General features: G+C 48.9%; 1 protein-coding gene across 3 annotated transcripts in view; it reads right to left on the reverse strand.

Annotated features, from left to right (window-relative positions):
- Positions 1 to 9605: 9605 nt before the first annotated feature.
- Positions 9606 to 22765, reverse strand: part of LOC128918949 (lethal(3)malignant brain tumor-like protein 3) — a 52129-nt gene continuing 38969 nt past the window's right edge. For all 3 annotated transcript variants that reach the window (XM_054223845.1, XM_054223844.1, XM_054223846.1), the window contains 3 exons: positions 21833 to 21999; positions 17252 to 17314; positions 9606 to 13837 (listed from right to left, as the gene is read on the reverse strand). In XM_054223845.1, coding sequence (XP_054079820.1) covers positions 13709 to 13837; positions 17252 to 17314; positions 21833 to 21999 — 359 coding nt within the window. In that variant the 3' untranslated portion in view covers positions 9606 to 13708. The remainder of the gene's footprint in view (positions 13838 to 17251; positions 17315 to 21832; positions 22000 to 22765) is intronic.

A 22765-nucleotide genomic window follows, 5' to 3' on the forward strand; every position in this document is an offset into this window, starting at 1 on the left:
CGAGGGGCAATGGTTTAAACTAGAGCAGGGCAGGGTTAGATCAGCCATTGGGAAGAAGTTCTTTCCACTGAGGCTGGTGAGACACTGGACCAGGTTGCCCAGAGAGGGGCTGGAGGCCCCATCCCTGGAGACATTCAAGGCCAGGCTGGATGAGGCTCTGAGCAACCTGATCTAGTTACAGATGTCCCTGCTGACTGCAGGGGGTTGGACAAGATGGCCTTTAGAGGTCCCTTCCGACCCAACACATTCTGTGATTCTATGAAGGAGGCTCTCCACACCTCTGATCCTCTTCAGCTTCATCATCTCCATCAGTGATGTTTTTCCTGGAGATATTTATGGCTCTGTCCGTGTTGCTTTCCATGTCCCACTGAATATTGCATGTGCTATCGTTCCCCAAGGACCGATAGTCTGAAGAAAGCTGATTCTTTGCAGGCTTTTCTGGAGCTGCTAAATGGCACCTCTTCTCTTCCCCAGCAGGATTGTATCTGCGCATTTACCACTGATTATATTTGCAGGCACATTTGGGTGTGATTATTAGCTGAAACCTGTCAGGGAGTCAAGCTCAGTGGTTAGAGCATCTCTGGGGGCTGCAGAAAACAGGAAAGTTGGAAAACAGAAGCAGCATTTTTCCTTTTCCCGGGGGCACGTGCTAGAGGCTCAGCGGAGCTGCTGGTGGCAGAGCCACCCACAAGCCATTGATTCCCATCCCTTTTGCCATGGGGTACTTGTGTGGAAATCCCGCCATGGGCACAGATAGCAGGAAGCGAGGATTAGGAGTGAAAAAAACAGGTGAAAAAAGGCAAGAAACAGGGAGGAGAGGAGACGTGCAGGTCCAAGGGGAAGGCGGGGGATCTGCGCCATGAGGCAGGGACCCTTCAAAGCTGTGTTCCCTACCAAGGTGCTTATAGATATTATTATCGTTAATTTATGTAGATCCACAGTTGGACTAGAAGAATTTAGGAAGTAATTAAACAGCAACCGAGGAACAGCCCGGCCTTGGCTCTTGCCCAGCGAGAAGCAATTCCTGGGAAGAAACGATCCCAAACCTAGAGGGAACCCCAGCTGTCAGAGTGCTGCTTTCCTCCATCTGCCGCTTCATCTTCCTCGAAACGGTATCAAATTTGGGCTGATTTTCTGGAGAAGTAGTAAATAAACAGACTCACAAACCCTGGAGTTCTCCCCCGGTGCAAGCTCCTTTGGCACCTCAACGCTACAAAACGGGTTCTCTCCCAGTGCTCCAGGGGAAAGGGATCATCCGATGAGCAGAGGTTTTTGACACCACGTTGAGCAGAAGACTTGGATCCGGTCTCCAAGCGACTGTGTCTAGATGAAAACCGGGGGAAAAAGGAGCCATTTGGGAGAATAATTTGCTAACCCTGCTAACGGCCGCTGGAGCAATTACACATGTGGCTCTAATAGGCAGGAAAATAATTAACACTCTGCCAGGGGGCTCAAGTGGTGATTTTATGAGTCCTGCTGAACCCGAGCTCCCATAGGAGAGGGTTTGTTTGTTTTTTTTCATTCTTTTGGGACTATATCATGATCTCACGTGCAACTATTGATTTTTCCCATCGACGGATTTACGCCGAGCTGCCTGAGCAGCAGCGATTCCCTCGGCCCTCCTGCCCCCCGAGGAAAGAGCCCCAAGACACCTCTCCTCCGGGACCGCCCGTGCCACGCACCCCCGTCACCGACCCCTCCGACGGTGGCATTCCCCAGCCGACGCTTTCCTGAAGTTAACCAGCATTTGCTGAACATGGCAAGGAGCTTTTCTAGGTTAATCACACTCAGAGCCTGCGCAGGCAGGCGTAAGGGAAGAGGAGAAAAATCCTGCCGGGTTATAACAACACGTGCAATAACTACTACTGAAAGCACCCCGTGCACCTCGCCCGCGGGGATTCACCAGCTGACCTCAGCCATCCTCTGCGCTCTCCCACGAGTTAAGGGGGAAAGTCAGCGTTTCCACACATCCGATCCCAAAACAGCGGTGAAAGGGGATTAATTCATTGCCACAGATGCTGGCTTCCTCTCCCTTGGCCAGCGCCGGAGCCGAGATGCCTCGGAGGAGACGCTCAGCTGACGTCGGTTGAAACGAATCATGCTTTTGACATTGGCCCGCATATCTCCGCACCACACCGGATCACATAAATCCTGTCCTATCTTATTTCCCCCCTCTCCTTGGCGTGCCCGGGGAGAAGGGATGAAAGCAGACAGCGCTCGCGTGCGGTAGAGCCCGGCTCAGGCTGGAGCTCTCGGTCCTCTTGTCCTCGCTTGCCCCCAAGCCGAGCAGTTGATGGTCCGTGTTGTCGCTACCGGCAGACGGGTCTACACCCATCCAGATGACCCTCTCCCTTGAAACCGGGCAAGAGCAACACATGATGGTCCCTCGTGGTCCGAAGATGTTTGAGTTCTGCCCAAAAGAAGAGTGTGAAGAACGTAACGGAAGGCAAAAGCATCCGTTATTTGCAGAGTATCTCTGCCATAGCAGGTCTTACCCTGCGGGATCAACAGAAGACTTTGTTTTCTTTATCCCTTCCAGTAATTAATCAATTTTACTGCTAAACAAAGCCGCCTCTTTGAAGGGGACGTCTCCTATTTTAAATCTTGTTTCAGAGGAAGCGGTAGATGATCTTAACCAGACGTGTCTTCTTAAAGGGATGCAGTTGCTACTGCTCTGGCTGAAGACACTGGAAGATCAAACGGTGCTCTGAGAATTCACTTTACTACGTCGTATTCCCCCGCAAAGATGCCGTTACCCCATTTTCACCATCCAGAAGAGCTGAAACACATATTCCCAGCTCTGCCCGTTGATGAAGCTCATGCAGAAACTCCACATCCACCTCACCCGGGTGACAGAAAGCTCCTAGGAGGAGGTGGGATGTAGCACCTACCAGAAGCTCCATCACCTCACCATAAAGGCTGCGCGATACCGCAATTGCTTGGGTGTCAAGCACAACACCTCACGTGAGAGCCAAGGCTCACGGTTGACGTCTGCCACGCCAAGAGTCTCCAGTTGGGGTGAATACTGTTATTTTGGGGGTATTAACGTATTCCACTGCTCCTGGTTTTCACCACAAGCTCTTTACGGCTATAAGTGGACAGGGTTTATTTTCTTACCCCCTGTGCTCGTGTCCAGCCCTTTTCTTTGCCGTTATAAGGGCAAAATCCTGTATTTTAATCCCACCTGAAAGAAAGCTCCTTGGCTCCACGATCAGAAGCTCCAGATTCAAGTTTCTAAAGGTTTTCCATTTGTAGGAGACGGAGAGTTATTTGCAACATCCAGCTGGAAATAATGGTGGCAACACGCAATCATGCTACCTGCTGCATCACTCTGCGCGTTTAACGTACTTCAACTGTGAACAGCTGTAAACGAGCACTGGCTTTCGGGCAAGAGAAAAGCTTCGTCGGCTCTGTCGTGGGGATAACTGTAATATGAAAAAAATAAAAAAATAGAGTCTGCTTCCTGCCCCGCTTACATCAAGTCCTCACGCACATTTTATAAGAGAAACTGCTTGGGTATAAAAAAAGAAAATGACTCACCCTGAAACTGATAACATTGAACACAACTATGTTTTGTTTCGAAGCCAAAACCACTTTATTTATTTGAAATGTAAATTATTCCTTTATTTACTGCCTGGTTCACAAGGAGTTTAGGGCAGTTTCCTTCCAAACGGGTCGCTCAGTACAGGGTTTCGCAAAATCCTGGGGAAGCGGAGAAAGCGGCGGGGGAGATGCGGAAACCCTCTCGGCTGATTTATGGAGAGGAGGGTAGGAAAGGGGCCTCCCCGTTCCTTGGGAAAGCGCTCCTGGAGCCGCCTTCGCTGGAGACCTGCTGGGAGGATGCTGCAAGGAGATGAGCAACGCAGCCCGTGCTGCAACCGCCGGCATCACTCTCCCACTCGCACCGACTACGTCTCCGATGCTCACTTATCCTTCCAGCCCAGCCTAAGATATCTAACTTATCCTTCTTATCTGCTCGCTTATCCTTCCAGCCCAGATCTCCAACTGGCGAGCATGACAGGAGCACAAAGTTCCCAAGAGCATCCTGCATTGACTAAGGAGTCTTTCTCCATTGAGACCTGGAAAGAGACCTGGGAGTTCTGGGGGACAACAGGGTGACCATGAGCCAGCAATGGGCCCTGGTGGCCAAGAAGGCCAATGGCATCCTGGGGGGCATCAGGAAGAGCGTGGCCAGCAGGTGGAGGGGGGTCATCCTCCCCCTCTGCTCTGCCCTGGGGAGGCCACACCTGGAGCGCTGGGTCCAGTTCTGGGCTCCCCGGGTCAAGAAGGACAGGGAACTGCTGGAGAGGGGACAGCAAAGGGCTGCCAAGGTGATGAGGGGACTGGAACATCTCTCTGATGAAGAAAGGCTGAGGGATTTGGGTCTCTTCAGTCTGGAAAAAAGACGACTGAGGGGGGATCTTATCAACACTTATAAATACTGAAAGGGGGGGTGTCAGGAGGATGGGGCCAGGCTCTTCTCAGTGGTGCCCGGGGACAGGACAAGGGGCAATGGGCACAAACTGGAACATGGGAAGTTCCACCTCAACATGAGGAGGAACTTCTTTGCTGTGAGGGTGGCAGAGCCCTGGCACAGGCTGCCCAGGGAGGTGGGGGAGTCTCCGTCTCTGGAGACATCCCAAAGCCGCCTGGAGGCGTTCCTGTGCCACCTGCTGTGGGTGACCCTGCTCTGGCAGGGGGTTGGAGGGGATGATCTCCAGAGGGCCCTTCTAAGCCCCACCATCCTGTGAGCGCCATGGGATGCCCACTTGGTGTGGGTCACCCCATCCTGGTTCCTGCTGTGGTGGTGGGTAGGGACACGGTGCCCCTGCCCGTAGCCTGGTCTCGCTCAGGCTGGATGAACTCGGTGTTGCTCGCTCCTATTTATTCTGTGCTTTCTGGATGCGGGAAGGGTCTGTGGCCCGGCTCGGTGGGAGCAGGGGAGACTGCGTTGCTGCTGGAGCTGCGTTGGTGCTGCATCTTCATGCCATTTTGTTATGGGATTTGGAGCAGCCAGTGGGAAAGCTGTCGGTCTGCCTTCCCCTTGCGATGCCCAAGGGACCCTCCGTCCTTTGCTGGGACCCACCGCCACTGGGAGCGTCAGGGTGGACCTTTGGGAGAGCAGACGTTGCTGGGAAGGTGGGAAAAGAAGGGATGGGGGTAAAGAGAAAGGGAAAGCCCATAGGCTAACGCATGTTCGTGCAGCATTCACGGATGGGAAGAGAATTGATTGTGGGAGAGCAGCAGAATTAACTGATTGCATGAAGAATTGATTGATGGGGAAGGAGCTTCCCAGGGCAGAGGAGCTTCCCAGGCAGGGAAATCCCACAGGCAGGACCAGAGAGAGGAAAAAGAACCCAGGGAGAAAAAAACGGAGAAGGTGCTACTGAGCTCTGAAGACTAATTCGGTTAATTCTTTCCATGCGTGGTGTGCTGGCACAATGCAAAGAGTAGGAAAAAAAAATAATAAAACAAAAAAATAAAAATCAACCTTTCAACTGTTGTGTTTCTTCTGAAATGAAGATATTTGAAAAGTTTTTCACTGAAACCAAAGGGCAAGATCTTCCCCCGCCATCGACCAGCAGCAGAGACGTGCTTGGGAAAAGGGAAATTTATATTCGAGCCTCTTCTCTGGCCTTTTTCAATTCCATCCGTAAGAGAGACAAATTCAAGACGGTGCGAAAACCATCTAGAGAGACTCATTGAATAGTTGTGTGGTCCCACTTGGTAATGCAGAGACATACCACAGCTTCCCTGCGCTTCGTTTCTGCCAGGGATAACAAACCCCAGAGCCGCCTGCTCCGGGTACCCGAGCGGAAAAGGTTTATTCGAATTTTGGGACGGTGCACGAAGCGAGTGCGTTTCGGCATCCCTGACCCGCGGAGCTGCCGGCTCCCGGCACAGCCACGACCCCAACCACGGAAACCACCTGAGTCTGCAACAACCATTTTTGGGGTTGTTTTGTTTTGTTTGTTTTTTTTTTAACACTTGGGTAGTTCGAGACAATTCAAACACAGTGCTGAAAGGGAGCCCGGACAACGCGCTGCTGGTGGAAAAGCTTCTTAAATCAGCATTGCTGCAAAAAGCCACTTTCTGGCCCAAAAGGACCCAGCACCGACATCAAGTTGACCCTGGTGAAAGCATTAACCTTGGTTTTGAGGACAAACCTTACTGCAAACGCAACACCCACGCCATCGAGGGGAGATGGGAGGTGGTGGGGAAGGGGTTCACCGGCGGGATGCCGGAGCCCCCGCGCCGGCTCCTCCCGGGGCCGTGGCACAGACACCCCGCTCGCACAAGCCTTCAGCGCATTTCTGGGAGAAACGGCTGGAAACATTCCAGCAGCAAATGTATCCGTCTCCAAAAGGGGAGGGGAAAAAAAAAAAAAAAATCTTGCTTACATTAAGTGTCTGGATGGTGAATAATGTAGAGAGGAGAAAGTGTCATGGGGCAATTAATAAGCTGAGGCTGTACGTGGTGGCAAGGATGGAAGAAAATATTAGGGGAAGCGACACGCAAAGCCGATAAATAGCGGAGCAAGCGCATTAATTGGGGAAAGGACTGGCACTTCTTCTGATGGCCGGGCAGACCAAACCCAGCCTCATCCTTGAGCCCCTCCAACCACCCTCCCCTGTCTCCCGACGCTGGAAGTTGGCTTTCAGACGCGCAGGATGGAGCGGGCAGGTCCCCCCTCCGTCCCCGCGTCCTCCCTCCCCGCTGGGGCCGGGGTGTCGGTGGGGTGAGCGATGTTTGTCTTTACAGATCCCACTGCTGGGAAAAGCTGCTGGGCTTGAGAGTTTTACGTGGCCGGTGTGTAGGAAACCGAGCAGGGACCCTACCGGGGGTCCCTGGAGGTGCAGGATGCGGCCATCCCCGTGGGCTGGTGGGAGGAGGTGAGAGCTGGCGCGGGGGCTCAGCACACCCCTCCTTTTACACCCACCGGTAACAGCAGGTTAACTGAGCCCTGGTAAAACGCTGATTAACACCTCAACCTTGCTGCAAAAGCACAATGAAAAAAAATCAGTGTTTGAAAGCACTTAAAAGGCAAATGGACTTGGCTGCTTTTTCATTTTCTTTTTCATTTCAGCAGAGCGACCTTTGCGGCAGCCCCCGGGCTGCTCCCTCCCAGGCCCGAACCCTGGGGGGACGCGGGCGCCTCCTCCTCCAGAGCAACCCCACCGCGGCCCCCCGGACACGTTACACCCGGAGGGAACAGAGAGTCAACCTTTCAACGGAACAATGTAACTCCCGCGCAAGTTTTTCCTCTCAAAATTAATGTTATTTGAGACCAACCAGCTCACACCACCCCAACCACCAAACCCTGAGCCACTGCCGCCGTCGCCCCGAACGCGGCCCCTCTGTGCCACCCCATCTCACTCCACGGCGGTGGGAGCAGAGCTCAGCCGAGTCAGTACCAGCACCGAACTCCAGAACCACGCAGACAAAACCAACGCCTCCCGGCACCCCCAGCTCTGAAGGCTCCAGCGTCCCCAGCTGCAAAGGCAGAGGATGGGGACACTGCTACTCTGCTGAATCCTCCACGGGAGGACACGAAGGAGGAGAGGACACGAAGGAGGAGAGGACACGAAGGAGGAGAGGACAGCCGGTCCCTTGCTTTACGGTGCAGGAGACGTGCCACACAGGGTGGAGGTGGGTCGGACGCTCCTTCCCCCCGGCGCTGGCTCTGCCCCCATCAGCCACACTCGCCCCTTCGGCAAATTTTCACACCAGCGTTAAGAACGAAGGAGCTGCTCAAAGCGGGAGCTCAAAGCCCTGTGCGAGGGATAAAAATCACACAATCCCTCACGAGCACCGCAGGTCACATCACCCCGATGGGAAAACAACGTATTTTCAGCAAAGATAAGGCAGTAAGTGAAGGTTCGCGCACGTACCTCAATGTAGAGCTGGGGATTGTCTTCCACGGGGCAGAGCCGCTGGAGAGGAGGAGGAGGAAGAAGAGGTTGAGGAAGTCTCTTCTGGAGGTGCAGGGTAAGGGGTTTGCCCACCTGCTTCCACGGCGTGTGTGCAGACCCAGCCCTCCAGTCCCAGCTGCCAGAGCTCAGGGTAATTACAAGGGTTTGACGAGCATTTGGGACAGGCAGAGTTTCAGGAGTTTGGCTCCTGCGGCTGGAGCTGGAAGGCTGCAACCAGGGGAGATGTCTGGCCAAGGGATGATGCGAAGGAGCGATGCAGGTGGTACATCCCTTCCACCATACTTTGTCTTCACCTTCAGAGAGAGCCCTGCAAGCCCTCGGGTGGGTGCGCAAACCCACGCGCAAGGGCCTCAGGACAAGGGGGGAAAAACAAAGGTCCCAGCGAGCACGGTCAGGGCCGAGCACAGAACAACCCAAGCATTTAAGCAGGCAAAAAAATAAACTCCAGGTTTTTCCCTGCCCAAGGAGAAACATGACTTGGGACAAAAAATTCCGTGTCTGCCCGAGCAGAATAATCTGCAAATGTAATCAGCCATTTGGGTGATTAATGCCCCCTGCTCTGTGAAGACCTCTCCATCAAAATCCTGGTTAAAAAAAAAAAAAAAAATATCCCTTCCGCAGAGAAATTCAGCTATCACAAGTGCAACGCCGCAGACAGGCACGCAGCCCAGCAGAACCCCCGAGGGAAAAAGCAAAATTTGATGTTACCGAGCGTGCAACGAGCATCCCGGCTCACCCGACTGGGAATCCGATCACGGCAACAAAAGCAAACAAGCCGGGGTTTAAATAGAAGGGGAAAAAAACCTTGGAAGGGAAAAAAATGACGAGAGCAAATGTTTACCCCAATGATGGGATAGTTTAGAAATTATGGCTGGGCGCCAGCTCTCCAATATTTTTAGTTTCGAAGGTTCTGCTAATCTCAGCCGCCCAAGGGGATCCGCGCCCCCATCCTTGGGCTCGGTGACACACTGCGGCATCAGCCTCGGGGTCCACCAGCCCCTGGGGAGGGGGAGGAGGCGGGGGGGGGAGAGCTTCCCCCACCCGATTTTGGGGGAAAACCAACTGAGGGCACCTTGCAGAGTGCTTTGCCATTTATCAGCTGATTACAATTAGAGCAGAAACAAATGCCCAGGTGAGTTAATTACGATCGTTATGCGGCACACAGTGAAGAAGCCCAATAGGGCGTTAAAGGTAAATCAGACACAAAGACCCCCAAAATGCGGAGTTTTAACATCGATTCATACTGAAAACAAGTTCTTGCTAGTTTTAGTTAAACACTCAAATTCGGAAGCGGCTTTAGGAAAACAGCAGAGTCCTGGGACGGTCCGCAATGGGAAACCACCAGGGATTAAAATCCTGTCAGCAGGAGAGGACAGCGAGGAATGGGGGGGACGAGGCACAGCCTCGGTGGCCAACGCCGTCCTGAGGACAAACCAAGGAGAGCTCAAATATACGGCTTTGCTCCGCCTGTCGAAAGAGATAAAAGATGAAAATGCTGCCTGCATTCTGATCACCGGGTTTAGGGGGAGGGAAACAAGGGGAGAAAGCCGGGGACCCCCGCGACGAGCAGCCCACCCCCCCCACCGCTGACAGCCCTCCGGGGCGAGCCCTGCCAGCACGTGCCGGGCTCGGACCCGAACAGGGGAAGAACGAGTCAGGTTGGAACTTTATATTAATTTTATTCACATTTCCAGAAGAAAGCATCAGTGGAGTGCAACGTCATGGCTAGTGTCAAAAAAGCTCAAGTATTTGTTTGGTTTAAAAGAGGCAAACATTTCGGAGGCTGAAGCGAGCCCAGGGGCGCACGCTCCCTTCCCCGGCACGTGTTTCCAGTTCAAGTCAAGAGGAATTTCAAAAATAAGCTAGCTCATCACATGACGGAGAGGATGTCAAAAACTTTAAAGCTTTCTGTGGTATAAATCCCTAAGCAGGGCATGAAAGTAGCAGGCAGGAAATCTTCTACAGCTGAACTAGCTTATCCCTTGGGCTGAATGTTGGGGTTTTTTGTTTTTTTTTTTTTTTTTTTTCCCTTTGGTTGTAGAGTTTTGCTATCAGCGTTGGGGAGACGTTTCCCTCCAACTCTAATGCGATTCATTACCCAGAGCAGAAATTTGCTGCTCCCGCATTACAAGGATGATTGTTGGTGATGGCACGGAAAAATCTGAACAGGAGTCTCTACCGAGAAAAAAAAAAAAAGAAAAAAAAAAAAAGAGAAAAATTTGATTGCTTTGGATTTCAAAAGCAGGGGTAACAGGCACAAAAACATATCCGGGAATAAGATCCGTTTTAATTGAGAACTGAAACTTCCCAATTGCACTGCCGGCCCACGGGAAGTTGTCACAGCTCCGGCTTGCTTCTAAGGAATATATTTATATTTCTAAGCGACTACTGGGTTCAGTGGGGCCAACAGCTGGTTTCTGCTGACATTTAGCAGACAACGCCAGCCTCCAAAATCCAGGTGGCATTAAGCCGTTTCATCTTCCTTCACCACAGAGCTACAACTTTTGGCTTTCTGCTTCAAAGTGCATGTTTCAAATTAGACAACAAGGCATTAGAGAATCAAAGGCATCCGCAGCCCCCTCGCCTCGACGAGGGCCTCGAGCGGGCCGGGGAAGAGGCAGAGCTGGGTCCGCGCCGGCAGAATCCGGCAGCAGAAACGACTCCCCGAGGCCCACGGGAAAGCGGGGCTCCCCGAGGCGAGCGGAACGGCATCAGTGGCCAATGAATTCCTAAGTGACGGGGGTAAAAGATGAGCCGGTTTAGGGTTTTTTCTGTCTTGTAAGTATTAGGGAACTTCAAACGCGGCCAGTGAAGAACACTGGCAATCTTTTTGCCCTGGCGTTATTGTGAAGTTGCTTGATTTTATTAGAATATAGCTATATTTGGAAAAGGAGTCAGTAATATATGTGTGCGCATTCTTGCTTGCTCTGCAAAGACAATTATCGGACTACAGAAAAAGGCGCAAGAAGCACATTCCTCCTCCTTCTATCCCTAAAAGGGTTCCTCCTTCCTCCTTGCAGAAAGCACTACTCTTGCTGTCACTGAACAAACTCCAAGTACACATTTTCGTCTTTGATCCAGCTGGCTTGGAAGCTCCTAGGATTAAAGATTTCTCTTCTGTTTGAATAATTTCAATGCCTAGAATCTCATTGCTTGTTTCACCGATTCTCTTCATCCTCTATCTATATATAGCGAAAGAGATAAAACAATATTATATTTTGTTTTATTGCTGGAGGCAATCTGCTGTCCCCCAACTCAGCCTCCCAAAGGAAGGAGGTAAAACAGAAAATCTGGCAGGACTCTGGAAACAAGAACAAGGCCAAATTGCCCTCACCCCGACCTGGCTGGGTGTCACGGAGGGGGAAACTGGAGCAAAGAAGAGCTCAGGGTTATTTAGCAAGTTGGTGGAGAGGCAGGAACAAACCAGTTCAGCTACAGATCCTCTGCTCCAGTTGTCAGGAAACAATTTTGCTTTGCCTAGGAGGCGAGTTGTGTCAGCGTCCAGGACATGCCACTTACAATTCAAGTCTTTAGACTGACGCGGGACGTGCAGAGTGGGATAAAAGAATGTGACTCTTTGGTGAATATCCTCGTTATCATACTAAAAATGTATTTTAATAAATTAAATTCATATCTTGTCTAGTTCTTAACACTGCATTAAATTACTCTCCTGCAGTTGCCTGGCTGATATTTAATGTTTCAGCTATTAAATATCCCACCACCCCTATGTCTTCTCTGTTGAAGGCTTAAACTCCTTAACATCTTATACAAAAATAGAAAGCATGGAGACAAATTGCTCTTTGTATTAATCCAGGACTGAACGGCTTCAGCAGTGCAGATTCTGCTCTATTTACAACTTTAAGGAACTTATTACTTTAGGCAAGTCACAAGGACCTTCTCAGCAGCTGGAAGGCTGGACAAAGGACAAGGAGTGGTTAGGGAAGGAAGACCAAGCATGTTCCTTGTGACACTGCATGGTCACGGACAGCACGTTCACTCTCAGTTCCCGACGGCTCTTGGAGAAGCTGCAAGGCTGGGACTAAGGCAACAACACTGGTGACAAAGGTGACGAGTACAGGAGGGAGTGTGAGGTGCCTACGGATGGCTCACATCTCATCATGCCATGCCCTAAGAAATTCATGCAACCCTGGGCAGAGGCTGATGGCACCACCTGCCTTTGGCAACACCGTGTGCACACACCTAGAGTGCTCGGAGGGGTTCATGCACACAGGCAGCTTTGAATGGAGGGGTGAAAATGCTTCCCTAGCTAAGATGGTTCTAGCTAAACTCTGGAACAGCCAAATATCTGTCAGGGAGAGTGGCCGGAGGAAGAGTCAGGAGCTAGCACACTGTCAGGCACAACCACTTCTCCCAGGGCTTCCATGGTAAGAGGATGGCTCTGGGAGTAATGATGTGGAAATCCCCCCGTCCAGGACATCGCAGTCTTCGGTGCACGTTCATAAAACTATGCTCTCTCCGACTGTGAGCAGAGCAGGCAATACCCGTGCTCCCCTCCCGCCAGGAGAGCACAGGCTGCGTGCACAGGAACACAGCCACAAGCTATGCTTCCTCCCTGACACTCTCCCTTTTGAGAAGTAATTCTTACCGCGTTTCGCTGTCTGTTTAAACCCCGATTCCCCTCCAGTCAAACTTCCCTCTGTGCTCTGCCACTAGAGAGGCAGAGGAGCCGGGACCCTGCTGCTGCCGCACACCAACTCTTTGGTAGAACAGACCAAAGTCCACCCGGAGGCTGAAAAGGCTAAAGCACTAAGCATTCAGGAGTTTCAGTTGTTCAAAAATAAAAGCAAATTGTTTCTAGGAAATCTGTTTGCATCTGTACGTATACGCTGGCCACTGCTGGGTTTCCAAATCATACTCCAAGCATTTGGCTGCCAATGGAGAGGACAAGAATGAACCCATCAAATTCCCAAGTGCTCCTCATTGTGCCATTTTGCCATAAGACGTTCCAGGTCCAGACAGCGGTTGCACAAAAGCACTGACGGGAGAATTACAGCTAGAATATTTATCTTTGCCTCCTGGGGGAGACATCTTTATGAGAGATCTTTGCCTACCCAAAGCCTATCTACACAGGGCTTGCTTCCCGCTGTGTGGTGACATGAATGAGAACATTTTGCTCGTTACCAGAAACGATGCAGGTCATCACTGATGGAAACCCTGTGCCCATGCTACCTTTCTGCTGTGGTGTACACAGCGCAGTAGCCAAGGGTATCAGAACAACTAGGATCAGTAGGAGAAACCGGAGTTTAAAAATCAGTCCCAAAAAGGTCAGCTCTTGAGTCACAGCATTGAAGGATACAGGTGAGTTGCTCTGAAGTGCATCTTTTCCCTATTTTCTTACTCTCTTTTCTCAGTTTTTATACATACAGAATATATTAAACATGCTGGTGATAACTCAGTCTCAGGCACTATCATCGGACACAGCAGTCATTTTACTCATGGCTTTCTTCGTGCTACTGCAGCTCCACCAATGTTACCCTGGATTCCCCTTATAACCGGAGGTTTCTTCTAGATCTCAAAAAGAGATTGATATATCAAAACCAAATTCAATAACAAAATATAATAATATCCTCTTCTTGGAAGTGAAGCTGCCCCATATTCCAGACTGTGGCAGGATTTTTATGTCCTCAAAATATTTTTAATGATTCTACTTAAAATACATCCGAGTCCTAATCTGCCTGTTGGACGTGTCGTAACGCTCTCAGTTGAAGATCTATTCCTGTCGATTCCTCGTGGGCTCTGCCAAAGGGCTCTTCTCAGTTGTCTTCTGCAGACTTGAACATGAGAATGGCGTTGTAGATCTTCAGGGCAGGACCCAGCTTGATACTGAGTATTTTAACTATGTCGCTCTGGTTCAGGAGCAGGAAGGCCTCACCATCTATCTGCTAGAGGTTGGAAACACAACAGAAGATAAAGATTACCACCAAGAGATGGGCAGAAATCTCACTTCTGGTCGTTCAATTAAACAACGTACTTTGAACCGAGGAAGGAAAGTATGAACACAGCTCCGAAGACTGAAACCTTTTAATTCTCCCTAGTTCTGGCACCCACACCCCGGTGAGGTCCCCACCCATGCTGCCCTTTCCAAGGGTCTCAGGCCTCGTCCGGCAGCCCTTCTTCTAGAAACAGAGAAGCCCTAGTGTGGGCAAGGCTTATGGAGAGACCATGAGGAGGATGCTGGTTCATTAGACTTTATATTCACTATAATTGCTCTAAAAAGCCAACAACTGTCAAAAATCATATGGCCTAGTCACAACCTGTGGCCAGAAATTAGATAAGGAAATCCAAAATGCGAGTTTTCAGGAGGCAGCTATCCAAGAATTAATATATTACACTGATCTACGACGATTAGAAATAGAAATTCACCATTTCCTAGTGCATTCATTACATACTGTCACTGCAAAGACTCTTCAACCCCTGTTAAGCTGTTCAGGGTAAAATTTAAAGCCAAACACCCTTTTTCTTTCCTGCTTTTTTCTTGTCAGCTCTGCTAAAAACCGTACAGGTGAGCAAAATTCCTGAGATGGGAACATCTGGCTACTCTCACAACTAGGACACACTATGCCCACAGACAACAAGTCTCTGTTTAAAGGAGAAACAAGAGGGTATCGCGAAATCATTTTCTATGACACTAACGGTGCTTGCTTAGCACATGGTGAAAGAGATTCAACTCATGTGCCATATAAAACAAGGCATAGTAAAGACATATAATCTGCCTGGATTTATACACACACTCTCCTAATCCATCAGCAAGGAGATATTCGATTAGATTCAAAGCAAGCAGAAAACACGCTACCTTGTTAAAGTATAGGATGCTCTAGGTAGCAGCGAGTAAAATCGCAACATATTATTTTAAGGAAAGGTTAAAAATTTACTTGGGTTTACAAGAACATCCACAGACACAACACAGATATAATTAATACAAACCCCAAATGCTGCAGGGAAGAAGCCAAAGATTAATGGATACAGACAAACAATATGTGTCTTCCTAAATTATTCCATTAAAGTCCATTTACAGGGACTGACAGCATCTCATCCTCTTACTTGATGCTCACCAGTGCAGCAGACAACACCGGACACTCAACTCGTCCAGAATAACAACTCTTCTATTTATGTAGTCTTCCTGACTATAACTTTTTTGGATGTCAAGGACTGGTGGAAAAAGATACATGGAATAAACTTGGACAAACATGTAATTAAAGTAAAGAGCTGGGAGCCAGGAGATTTGGTTTCCCCTTCTCTAACCACACAAGAGACCATCAGCAAGTTACTCAACCTCCTGGAAATGTCAGCAGTGCTCCCAGTCCACAGATGGACACACAACGTCCCGGAATCTTATCTGCAAGCTGCCTAGAGTCTACACTACTGCAACGAACATGTTAAAAATAGCTTCAAACAAATGGACTGCTGCTTAAATTAAATAATATAGAGTCAAGAGTAGCAGAAAACCGCTGGAAAACAGCCCTACGTTTCAAAATGCTTTTGAGTCCAGTATTATTGCTCCGCTTCATTTTCACTGCGCTGCCGCAACGATGCTTATTTTAAACAGACCTTCCCTGAACTGGACCTAGAAACAAGCCACAGTATCAGTGCCTGTGCTTTATTATTCATTTCTTTGTTCCATCTTGTTTGGACGGTTTTTAAAATTCTGTGCACAATTTGTTCTCTTCATTCCTAATGTAAGCAGCAACTTACCCCTTTCACCCCCCCACCAAGAGATGTCTGCAAGGGGTTTATTTATCCTAAACGGAGAGCACTCAAAGGCCTGATTACAGCTAATGGACAACACGGCGTGGAATTCGGCAGTCCCATCACTCACACCTGAATTCTGGCCAAAGCCAAACTGCTAAAAGGGTTTTAATTTCAAACTGACAATTTGGTTTGAGCATAAACCTGAAAAACAAGCCAAGCCCCTCTCACGTGGCACAGGGAATCATACTTGGAGGCTGCAGAAAGTAAGGTATTAAAATAGAACATGGCTATCCGCTCTCTGAACCAGAAAGCAGTCGCTGTGTTCAGGACCCGTGTAAATTACGGCTAGAAGAAATAAAATACATTGTGAATGACTGGATTCATCAGAAGATTTGCTAGTTACATCTTACCTACCAAACACTCAGCTGCGAATACATCTTCACCAGAAATCAGGACGCACCTTTTACGCTCACCTACACTGAAAGACTGGTTCATTCAAATAAATTTCATTATTCCCACTATATTCATTTAAAAAGTATTCCACTATATTGTTATGTTGTGAATAGTGCTTTTTGCAAGCCTCCATTTCTTTTGCTTTACATTTTGTGTGTGTGTGCCTGTTTTTTAAAGCAAGGGAAAACAAAATACAGATACATAAATCCCATAAAATGCACTACAGCCTGATTCATCCTGAAAGGAAGCCAGCTCTGGGGAGCAGTCATCTATTAAAAACCTGCCCTTTACAGTCGCTACAATGTGCAATGCTTTTCCTCGGTACAGAGGGTGTGCTCAGCGCTGCACAGAACAGAGAAGGTACAGCCTCTTCCCTCGAGCTCTTACCATCAGAGTGGTAGAGCTGTGCTGATAGAAGGGGAGGGAGGTCTGCGCAAATTTATCAGGGGCTCGTAAAGAATCTCCAAGTCATACCTGCAGCGTAACTGGGAGCCAAAGCACTCAACAGAGCCTAAGCGTCTCTGATCCGTGCAAAGAAGTGTGCTAAGAAAGAGGACAGCCACATCCTGCGCTAGCTGCGGTTTCTCAGAAGCCACGGCAAAGGCACCACAAACAGGGAACAGAGACCAGACCAGCACGTGGCAGCGAAGAGAGGACACACTGCACACAGGAGATGCTCCGATTTCCCAACCGCTGCTTGTTCAAGGAGATGTTCCCTTCCTGCTCTCACCTCAGCCCATGGGGGAAGCCAGCGATTCCTGGGAAACCCTAGGACTGCCAGCCTCACCACGAGAAGCAGGCATGTGTGCTTGTTAGAGGGAGCAGATGAGATCTTCATTGCGCCATTCCAACAGGACATCTTTATACTGATGCCAAACCCACTGCACGATAGTCCAAGACAGGATGTTAAGCATAAGCTCAGTGACTGGAACTGCAGGGGAAATTTAAAGCAGGGGAAATTAGCAGCAATTAGCCATGCCGGAATTCAGCTCGATGCTGAAGCTGCCTCCTAAATGCCACAGGCTCTTTAACGACAAGCCTGAGCATGTCTGTGCTCTCTGCACTCTAACTCCAGAGTAACGGGGTACAAAACCACCTCGCTGCCATCAGACCCGCCAGCGGCACAGCCCAGGGTTTGGGCAGACTTGACTTACCTCTTCCCTGAACACTGATGCTTGTTCTTTGCAACCAGGTAAACGCTGGATAAAGCTTACCACCTGGAATTACATTTGGGAAAAAAGAAATACCCACAATTAAAATGGGGCATTATCAAGCAAAAAGGTCGTATTTCTGTATGTGAGTTCTATACGCAAGAATGTTTAAAACTTTTAATACTTACAACTCTCCCATCAACGAAGGGTATATATGAAAAACATTACTGGGTTGTCGCTGCAATACCCCTGCATAGCATATCCTGGTTACCCGTGATACTTTCCCTATTGCCTTTTGACCATTTATCTTTCTGTAAAAGTCCAGTTCCTCCATCACTCATTTTTATAAAATACCAACAATATTTTTACAGATAAAAAGCCGTATACGGCTATTCTATTTTAAACCCATCCACAACTCCACTTTCTCTATGGTATTGCTGGGAATTAAAATAAAAAAGGAATTTAGACAGTTTTCCATGATGACATGCCTTTAAGAGACAACATAAACCAACTGAATGAGTACTGCTGGTTTACCAACAGACAGAAGGCAGAAGAGCTGGGAAGGAGAGGAGTTTGGGTTTTATCTAGTCCATGGTGGGTGCACAGGATCCGTGGAACCAACAGGATTAAACGAGTAAAAGTTAATTTTACGTTTCACATTAGGGAAAACCTTTCCAAGCAGGAAATCTGTTACCATTTGGCATAATCTCCCCAGAGACATGCAAGCAGCCCTTGGATTACATTATATAACACTAAGTAGTGCGAGGAGCAGTCCGGAATGCAGTGGAGGGTGACTTAATATGTATTGTCTTCTCCAGCTGTAGCTTCACTGGTTCATAGAAGATTTGTATATTGAGGCATAATCAGATTAAACATCTCATGCTAATTGGATGCTCCCTTGCAGGAACAGCTCTGTTTCATAAGGCATATTCATTTGAGTTATTCCAGATGTGACATGTCTTCCATGAACACAAACAAACAGGAGGGGCCACTGTCGAATACAAGCTTCCCTTTAACTCAGGATTGTCAGATTCTCTCCTAAAACATGTTGCTGCATCTCCAGCGGATCCCACCACTTGACTAATATTCATTCCCTTCCCCCAGTTCCGACCACGCAGGAAGGGAGCTGTCAGTGTGCCCTCGGGTTTTGCTCTACCCTGGCAGAGGCTGATTTTTGGTGAGTGTCTCTGACTCCCCTGGTTTCTGTTAGGTAACCTGAAAGCAGAGCATCCTCCCATGTTTCGCCCTTATCTTCTGCAAGCAGCGACAGCTCCATTTTAAAGGGAACCCCTAAAATCCACATCCCCATCAGGCAGTGACTCCAAATTTTTTTCTATAGAAGTGCAAACTCCTGTTATAAACAAATAACAAAATACTACTTTCCTTTTGAATTCTCCCCCCCCTCCCCTTATAAATAAAACACAAATGAAAATCCTTCTGCAGGGTCCGGTACCTTCCAGAATTTAAGAGACAGTTGGACCCCTGGGGGCAAGACAATAAGTCTATGGTATTGAGAGGCTGGAAAAAATCTCTGGGGAATGATCTGAGCTTCCCCTGCTCCTGTGTCCTTCCCTGCACTATTGCTGCTGGCTACTGTCACAGACACGGAGTGACGGGCCTTTGATCTGTCTCAGAAGTCATTTGTACGGACACTGCACGCACTCTGCTCCACAAGAGCGGCCTTTTAAACAAACGGGAATCCTGGGGTTTACCAGACATGGAGAAAAGAGAGGGATGGAGGATGCAAGAGGAGAATACAGGAGAAGGTGCCCAGGATGCGAGCCAGACCCAGGGTTCCACCGAGTCAGTGACCTGCCTGGCCATCGCTGCTGGGGGAAGAGAGTCCCCAGCCAGAGACATGGCAGTTGAGGGACAAGGGAGGCTCGGGACCACAAGGCCAAAACACAGTAACACCACGGGAAACCAACACAGCCCCACAAGGGTGGCAGTGAAGCCCTGAGCCAAGGGAAAGCGAGAAGCCGGAGGGTGGGAGAGGCATGGCACAGGTAAGGAGCACAGTGGGATCAGGCAGTCCAGGGCTTTTCCTTTGAGGAGGGGAACACCTGCCTGCCCTTCCTGCTGGTAACAACCTTGGTGCTCACAGAGATACCTGGTGGAAGCATCTCACACTACGACTGCATATTGGTAAAGGGAAGGGAGTTGAAAAAAGAACTTTATGTAATTCTGAGAACACCTTTGAAACGCCACACAACCCATATGGAAGGTACTGACGCAACCCCAGATGTGTGTGGTACATTGAAATCAGCACAGTATTGGTACCTTGTTGGTAAAGGCGGAAGGTGAGCCTCCTACAGCACCCCTTTAATATCAAGCTATAGCAGAACTGACAACGCCTCGTGAGACCATGCAGAGAGGAGCTGGGTTTAACTGGGATTTCGTAACGCACAAACAATTAGCACAAGGACAGTCCCCCCACAAGGTATTAGCATCCGATGCAGGATTAACTAACAAACAATACAACTCTAGCGCATATTAACGTTCTTCTCTGATTCAATATCCTTTGCTAGCTGTGCTCTGAAAACAGGACAGGAAGCTTTCAATAAATAACAAAGCTGCATTAAAGTAACTACTCTTGTTGACTGTTCAGTGTTACCAAGAGTTTCTTAGCTTGAGGGCCCCTACATACTGCTGCTGCTCTGCCATTTCAGCTGTTCTCAACCAAGAGAATCAAAGCAACATTTTTTTCCTTAATGTGGGTTTTATAAAATAAAAACAGTTCTTCAGTCTGAAACCAAAGGAGAATTTTACACCCCCATTGCTCTTGTTTCAGATCAGCAGAATGGCCTCCTTTGTGCAGCAGAGTTCAAAGCACAACCCAAAGGCAAATGTTTGCCCTGTAGGAAGATGTTAGGAGCCCAAGTGCCGACGGATCAAATCTACTTTGGACTCACTAAAACACAGAAAGTCCTGCTGCTTTCATCTTCCAGACCTGCGGCTACATTTCACTGCTCATGCTGATCCTGCAAGTGCTCATACAGAGGCCAAATTGATTCCTATGGGAATTTGTGATGAACATAATTTGCAAAACCAGATCCACTTTACTGAAATTCAAGACAAAACCTGTAATGACTTTAGCCAGTCCATTGTGGTGCTGCAACTGATCTTTTTAATGTGCCATTCACACTCCCACTGGCAGTCCAAACCTCCTCAGTTGTTTCAGGCTGCAGCACAGAGCACAGTTCCGTGTGTTCTGGGTTTTGAATCGCTATATCCAGAGTGCCCTGCATTCAGGCGCTGTAGCCCCTGCTTACATTCATCCGTTATCAAACTAATATCCCAGTTAAATTTACCCAGCAGTTGCTTTAAAGGTCAACTGCAAAGGACAAATTTTATTTGGCTTGTATCCTGACTCTGTTCTTCCATGAACCAGCCTCCATGTTTTATCCAAAAGAAAGAGATTCTGATTTTCATGTCAGAGGATTAACTGCTCCTGCCTTTATTGATTTCCTAAAAGACCTTTTGGAAAAATCATTGGAAGCTTTCTCCAAAGAAGGATACGAACAGCAAATCTTTCAAAGAGATTATTTCCTCCTTGCTATGAATTTAATTCAAACACGTTTTCATTACAAAAAAAACCCCTCACAACAACAAAAAAAAAGGACCAAGTTTTAAAACAGCCACACTAATCGCTCCACCCCCTCCACAATTGCTGTGGTTCCCATCTCCTGTGACACTGCAATCCCACCAGTCTCCCAGCAGTCCTCCAGCCTGAAGAGCAAAGTCAAGATGGGATTTATCTGATGTAAGAGGCACTTAGGGAAAATGCACTTTCTAAAAGTGTCTGAAGATCCTCTATGCATCATGAAGAACGGCACCTTTTTCCTGCTTTGCAGATTACCTACATCCTTGCAAGCACAACATTACAGCACATTTCTCTTGAATTAAATGGCCTGCGATTAAGCGCCAGGATCCAAATTGTCACCACTTCCCGAGTGGAGATACAAATATTATTTATGCCCAAGGCACTGAGGCAAAAACCAACTACTCAGCACACAAAAGATACCGGCTTTTTCACACACCGCCTAATTTATAGGAGACATCTCAAGAGCTAGGACTGCAGAGACATATCCCCAGCTCCCTCCGTCAGAAATCAGGTCAGGCTGTGGGCAGTTTTGTTCCAGGGGAATTGGGCAGGGAGACGCAGGAGGAGTGGGCATGCACAGTGCAGTTTGGAATTATCTGCAATGTAAAAGTGAATCAGCAGCGAAGGCACAGGAAAGGAGGAGGGAGATCAGAGAGAAGCGGAATCTGCTGTCAGAATCATGTTTCAGGCCTGAGGACTAAAAGATCAAGGGGTAAATAAACAAACGAAGAAAGGGAGAGAATCCTATTCAGGGAAATAAGCCGGGGACACCTGAGGGTTAATAGGGATCCTTCCTCTCTCGTATAAAGGGACTTGGGTATAACTTCCAGCTGAGTCAGCTATGGCATATGCAAAGCAAACAGAAGAGCACTGCCTAGGAAAGGAAAGAAAATCAAGATGTCTTCCAATTAGCACTCCAGAAGAGAGCACTCTGTCACTCCCACACCCCAAGAGAGCAGAACAGGGAACAGGGAACTCACCTCTTCCACAGTCCATTTGGCCACATGTTTGGCCGTGAGGCCTGAGACTTCTGGCAAGAGCCTGCAGTGCTGCTCCCAGCAGAGATGGAGGCGGTGGGTCGGGCTGGAGGCCAGGGAAGGCATGAAGATGGACTGGTGGAGGGCCTGCTGGAGATCCAAATCAGGGTCTGGAAAAGGAAACAAGTCAATTCAGAGCCAGGCTTCAAGTAGGAGAAAGTACAACAAAGGAGGAGGAAGGGTGACACTCTGGAGAGGAAAGCAAGACAGGGCAAGCAGGCAGCCAGGCACGGCTACCACATGGCACGCAGAGCTCTCAGGGCGTTCTTCCCACTCTCCCGAGAAGGAGAAAGAAAAAAAAAAAAGATAAGATAAGACTGCCAGGCTGAAGGCTTTATCGTTAGCTTCTTCCCTGGAAAATGACGTCATGCTGCTAACAGAGAAGATGTTTGCAGCGTGTTATTGACAAGGTGGAGGAGTTCTGGTAACAGCATCTTCGGCTGGAAACTAATGGCATTGTTCCAGCTGACAGCTGTAGCCAGCCTGCGAGGAGTGTTATGTGTGCCAGCTGATGGCCCGGGCTCACCACCTCCCCAGGAGACTCCCAGGCCAGGAGTGCTGCACGTTACCTCCAGACATCAACTCCTTCCTCATGTGTCAAGTGACAGAAGCTTTAAAAAAGAAGGCAAAAAAAAAAGGAAGAAATCACCCCTCCCTAATGAGATCACTCGAGTAGTGCAGAGTCATGGTCCTACAGGGACGTGCCTGGTTATACAACAGGAAGCAAAGCAGAGGATGGAAACAAGATGGGAAACATTCCTCTGGTTTACAGGGGTGTGCTGTCCCCTTGTCCCCCCAGCCCTGCCAGGCTGTGTGCAGGGTGCGCAGGATGCCCCACCGCCATCCCGTGGCAACCGTACAAAATCCCCGTTTTAT

The sequence above is a fragment of the Rissa tridactyla genome, chromosome 18, assembly GCF_028500815.1.
Source record: "Rissa tridactyla isolate bRisTri1 chromosome 18, bRisTri1.patW.cur.20221130, whole genome shotgun sequence".
Taxonomy (NCBI): domain Eukaryota; kingdom Metazoa; phylum Chordata; class Aves; order Charadriiformes; family Laridae; genus Rissa; species Rissa tridactyla.